Source organism: Hydra vulgaris, chromosome 09, assembly GCF_038396675.1.
Source record: "Hydra vulgaris chromosome 09, alternate assembly HydraT2T_AEP".
Classification (NCBI taxonomy): domain Eukaryota; kingdom Metazoa; phylum Cnidaria; class Hydrozoa; order Anthoathecata; family Hydridae; genus Hydra; species Hydra vulgaris.
In genome coordinates, this window is record NC_088928.1 from 41,894,616 (window position 1) to 41,900,858 (window position 6,243).

General features: G+C 29.3%; 1 protein-coding gene across 2 annotated transcripts; it reads right to left on the reverse strand.

Moving 5' to 3' along the window:
• Window positions 1-1,679: 1,679 nt before the first annotated feature.
• Window positions 1,680-4,753, reverse strand: LOC136084798 (uncharacterized). Of its 2 annotated transcripts, XM_065805751.1 has the most exons (7): window positions 4,462-4,753; window positions 4,047-4,158; window positions 3,720-3,803; window positions 3,101-3,336; window positions 2,733-2,950; window positions 2,316-2,475; window positions 1,680-1,866 (listed from the first exon to the last, which is right to left on the reverse strand). In XM_065805751.1, the coding sequence occupies exons 1-7, from the start codon at window positions 4,751-4,753 to the stop codon at window positions 1,709-1,711; spliced, it is 1,260 nt and encodes a 419-aa protein (XP_065661823.1). In that variant the 3' UTR covers window positions 1,680-1,708. The 2 variants fall into 2 exon arrangements, with proteins under 2 accessions (XP_065661823.1, XP_065661824.1); XM_065805752.1 differs by lacking the exon at window positions 2,316-2,475 and having other exon boundaries at window positions 1,714-1,866.
• Between the last annotated feature and the right edge of the window lie 1,490 nt (window positions 4,754-6,243).

The window sequence follows — 6,243 nt, forward strand, 5'->3', positions numbered from 1 at the left end:
GAAGTTAATGCCAAATATGAGATCCGCGATAATAAATTGGGTACTATACATATAGGGTGTGTCATACTTTATGATTTATTTATTTTTTTTATGTTTTCACAAAAATCTGGTATATCGAAAACTTGCGTATATTGGTATATCGAAAACTAATTCAAAACTAAAACCAAAAAAAAAAATTAAAAATTATGTTAAGCAACCGGGAAGTGTGCTTTAAAATTGCATATTTAAGGTAAATTTTTTTGTAATTGGCTTTGACCCTAACCACAAATACTGTTTTGCGTCTACGAATTTTAAAACGCAAGTAATTCGTCAGCCTAGAACCAAGTTATAGAGAAAAAAAGAAAACCAAAGAAAATCAAGTTTTAAAATTTATTTTGAAAAGTCTAACTGCTAGAATGTCCGACAAATGTTTTAAATATTTTTAAAGGTTGTATCATTCTTGAGACTAGATATATTGGACACATACTCCATTGATTGTTGAAACATTTATTGATAGTAAACAGAAAATACGCAAAATTTGGGGATAGGGCCTCTTGGTTCTCGACTGACGAATTGTTTACAACCACTCACTTTGAATTCTGTGTGTGATATCCGATTTCAAAACTATACAAATTTGCCAATATAAATCGGTAACTTTTTGTTAAAAAGTTGCTAATTTATATAGGCAAATTTTTATAGTTTTGAAATCGGATATCACACATAGAATTCAAAGTCAAAATACAACAATCTCTCTAATTCAAATCTCCTTAATTCGAAAACCTCCATAATTCGATTAAATGCAAAGTCGCCGATAAATGCAGTTATTAAACTCTTACGTTTAACTTTCCATAATTCAAATCTCAATAATTCAAAAACTTCCACAATTCGAATGGATTTTTCAGACCCCTTAGTAAGATTCTCTCTGCAAATCGCTTTTTTTTAATTTCTGACTGTAAAGAGCTCTTTAAACCGTCAAACTCTTTTTTTAAATTTTAAATGTTTTTAGATTTTCAGGAATATTATTAGAAGCAGTAGAAAAAAAGTATATAGGGTAGATTAGGGTAATATGAGCACCTTAAGCGAAAACTGGAATATTTTCAAAAATAATTATGTTGGATCCAAAATTTTTGCGAATAAATAATTTTTAGGAATCCCTACTCATGATCCGCTTAGATATTTGGGCACCCGAAACTTTTTCTTAAAAACACAGAGGTTATAAAAAAGTAGCAAAAGTGCTTATATAACCCAGACCACTTGGTACTATGAGCACTTTAAATTAGTTCAAAAGAATAACATTAAGTAAAAAATACCAACCTGACAATTAGAAATAACTTTTGGAATGTAATGATATTAACAAAACTTATCCTTAAAAAGTTCCCAGCCAGCCAAAAAACACGGGGCCGGCACGGGGCCCGCATTGTTTAAAGTATGGGACCCGTACGGGAATCCCAGTCGGGACCCACAAGGTTTTGTCCAAGGGGCCCACACGGGAACCGCATGGGAACGTTTTTGGAAGGGTCCCGCACGGGAACCGCATGGGTTCGATTTTAGGAGGGTTGATCGCGGGATATGGTAATAAAACTGTTTTTAAGCTTAATTGTCTATACTGATCAGATTACGACTTGCCTGACCACACGCACGAGTATCACCGTACGGCAATCCTCAAATCTCCTAGAACGATAGTAAGTCTATATATTTTATTTAATAGCCGAATATTTTTTAAGTTTAACTATATTTCTGATAACAACAGATCAGCATTATCTGATAAAGATTTTTTTTTCCGGCTGTCTTGGCCTCGATCTCGGGCGTTGGAAAACCATTTGCGCAACTCGACCTCTATCTCCTTTTGGGTTGCATTAGCTGTCAATGCATTTCTTTTAACTGCACCTAAACACAAACGATAATAATAATAAATGTTAGTAAATATAACTAAAAGGTTTTAAATCCTTTTTAAAAAAATTTACTAACATTTAAACCAATAGGTTTAAAGTAAAAAATAGTAATTTATTGTAATGCCATAAATTAAATAGTCTATGACTAAATGTCTAATTGTAAACATGTAATTGTGTCAACATATCAGGATTTAAGCGTGTCAATGAATATGAATATATATATATATATATATATATATATATATATATATATATATATATATATATATATATATATATATATATATATATATATATATATATATATATATATATATATATATATATATATATATATATATACATAACATTAATTATAAGCAAATATATTATTTTTATGCTTACATATTAATTTAAATATATTTAAAATAATATAGGATTTATTATGTGAAAAGCAAAACTTACCGCAGACTACTTCAAATATTTCCAGTTTTGAAAAACATACTTTTCCAGACTGTCCAGAGAGATTGTACAATCTTCCAAGATTATTAGACAGAACAAATTTCATCATTCTTTTGATGGCATCATCCAATGAGCTTCCACCAATATTAGACACAATACAAGTCTTAAAAAAGTAACAAATTTGATTTTTTTAGTAAAAAAAATAAATAATAAATGGAATTAAATTAGGAGTTAATTGAATTATTAGTTTTATGACCGATTGCATTGCTAGTCTAACATTGTACAAATTTTTTTTGGTCAAGATATAATAAAGGGAAGGAGGTCTTAAAAAAAGAGGCAAGGCAGGTCTCGTAAGGATTGGGGGCAAACATAGATTAAAATAAACCAATAAATCAAAAAAAAAAAATCTTTATTTATCACCAATGTTCTCTTGATTGATCGATCTTTTAACTGCTCCTCCAAATCATCCATATCTTTGATACTGGAAATTGGAAGGTGAATGCCTATAGGCATTTCATTATCTTTTTCCACCTGAGGTGTATTTATTTGTCGCATAATGGATTGCAACATTACAGAATGAGTCTTTTGATTTTCTTTTATCTCTTCAAGGGTTGTTATCAACCTCTCCAAAAGAACAGCTAAATCATATATATTTTTTTTAATTATCAAATGTAAATAAAATGTTAAATAAAAATTATTATACAGTCATAGGTTTGATAAACTAATTTTAATGAACTTATAAAAAATTATTAATTAAAGAAATGTGCAACTTTTAAAAACAAGCTTACATGAGTTGATCGAACTTAATACATGAGCTGGTGTTTCAACAATAGTTTTTGATTGACTGGACAACACATCAGGTTGTAGTACACTAGGCTGGCCATCAGATGGATTGGATTGTGCATTATTTAGGTATTTTGATGCATTTTCCTTAATTTTAACCTGAGACTTATGTGAGCTTGATTGCATTGCCCTCAAGTGTTCAGGTGGTGTTGGTTTTGTAAAACCACAGGTGTTAGTATTTCTGAAATAACAATTAGAAAACAAACTAAGTGTAAATGTTATAGGCTATATTAAACTTTTAAACTATTACTCGCAGGTCTATCCACACTCAAAATTAAACCATTTTATATTTCCTTAATTCAAATATAAATTTTAACAGCCTATGGGTATTAAATTTCCCAATAAACTTTACCAATCGCCTATTAAATCCACCTCACTACTAGTTTTTCAAATTTAATGACACCCCTAACTATTCCACATACCCTATCTATTAAAGACAATATTCACATCTCTCTTCTATAAAAATCTGAAAATATAAATAAAAATAAGAAAATCATAATACTAGTTTATTTATAATTCTTTTCATAATATTATATACATTATAAAAGTAGAACTTTATCTTACTCTTTTATTAGGCTTTCTTGAAAAAAGTCTTCAACTTTATCATCATCCACTTCACTTTCATAGATGAAAGAATGTTTTCTTTTTCTATAAAACAATTATTATTTTAAATTATAATTATCAAATAAATAAAAATAAATTAATTAATTAATTGGTTTCATTATTAAAACAACCAATATACAAAAATAAAAAATAAAAGTCTGAAAATAATCTGTAAATCTGAAAACCACCAAGTATATTTCTAAAAGTTAAAAATAAATTTGAAATAAGCATATGCTAAATTTTTTTTGTAACTCTGAACAAAAGTAAATCTTGCTTGAAATCACAAACCTAATTTTCCGTGTCTCCATATCTCTACAATCACCAGAATCATCTGTATCATAATCAACATTGGATGTCTCTTCAGCCAGCTTTGTTTTTTCTTTTGCACTTTTAAGAGTGTCTAGAAAAATTACTTATATTTTGTGTACATTGATTTGAATATTCAGAAAAATAATATAAACAACATTAGTTAAATATTATGCTCTAAACAATTTTAGTTTTAACTTCCTGCAAGTCTATGTATATTTTTGGCTGTTGAAAATTTGCACAGACAATATATTTTGGAAATAGGAGAAAGAAGAGATATTTTTTCTACCACTACCAAAGCATTTTGTATATGACTAATTGATAGTCCCTAAAGGACCTTTAAATTTTCTATTAAAAGACATACACTAAGAATCTCAAAAAATTTAATAATACTTACTTGCAGTTCCCAGAATTCGTACTTTGTATAAAAGCCAGTGTTCTTCTGGATTGCTGCATGTTTTTTTGGCATTCAACACTTTGTTCGCTGATTTTGCTGGTGGATAGTAAAAATTTAAAACAGTTTTATTTTTGATTAAATTATTAACATCCCAGTTGAGTCTATCAACCATCCACTTGATTGGCAGAAAATCAATCTCTTGAGTCTCAATATATTCGAGAATAGCATACATTTTTGAAAATTTATTATTGTAAAAAGTACTGCAGAAATTAAATAAACAATAATAAGTCATGTAATCATAAAGCTTATAACTTACTCTTTCTTTAATTTTTTAAAATCAAATGAAAATAATCCAAAATAATTTTTGTCATAATAGAAATTTTTGTATATTTATTTATTTATGGAATAACAAATCGTATATTAAACATTCACACTGTAAACTATATTAATATGAAAAAAACTTGAAAACAATTTCATTAAAAATTATGAAAAATGCATTTGAGGTAAAGCAACAAATCCTTGTTTAAAAGGGAGTAGAATATATTTGGTCATGAGACTAGCAATAGGAAAGGTTCGTCTTATGCCAGTAAGTTTGGTAACAAAGTATATTGCAAGCGAAATGGAACTAACTGGATCTGAAAAAAATAGTTCCATATCTTCAAACTCTTCAAACACAACTAAAGCTTCATTAGGCTCAGCAAAGGTGGAATTATGCAAAATATTTTTTACAATTCCTAACTTATTTTCAACCTTGAAACAATTATCTCCAATTGATGTGGAAACAAAATAATCAGGTCCATGGTAATGTTTGAATTGGATATAAGATTGGTATTCAACAGGCATAGGACCATCTAAATGAATTTTCTTTAAGATTGGTTCTTTTTTATTGGAAGTGTCTTGATTGATGTTGCAGTGCCCTTTAATAATTCGGCGTACCACTTGACCAGTTGGATTTTGAGGCTTGCGAACTAATTTTTTCAATCTTCCTAGGTAACTTTCAAATCTAAACGCTGACACGTTATCAAGAACACCATAGCGTTTAGCATCACTTGGTAAATGTATTAAAGAATGGATATTATATACAAGTTGATTTTCACCATATAACTTTGAAAATGTGACCACAAAGTATTTTAATAGTTGTTCGGCATAGTCAAGATTTTTTGACAACAAATTTGGGCTGAGCAATATTCGTATGGCAACAGACAAATCAAGGAAATTTAAATAAACTGTGTCTTTTAGGACATTTTTTAAGACAACAGGCCCAGTGTACAATAGAAATTGTCTTAATTCAGTCGCTTTCCATTTTTTATATTCTAAAAGAGATCGTGGCTTTCGTGAAAACTCTCTTGGGATGCGTTTACAAATAACAGCTAAGTTGTCAGATATCATGGATAATTGTAACTGAGATAGCTTACAATCCCCACGCGGTCCATGAATCCATTGAAACAGAATCCTACGCATAGCACCTAAACACACAAGGTGCATATAATCTAATGAAAATTCTGTAACCATACCACAACCCAACTCCTCCAATGGTGAAGTACTTACATGATGCTCAAAATATTGACGCTCAGTAAAGATTAAGTCTGTAATTAGTGGTTCTGCTATATTGGGTAGTGTAATTTTGTTACACCATTTGCCACGCTGCATACATCTCTCACATGAATTATAACCAGAGTGAGGTTTAATACATTTAATGAAAGCCATTGCTGGTGCATCAATTTTCACTATATAAGTTTTATTATTAAATAAAAAGCCATGTTGTTTTAAGCTCTTCATTTC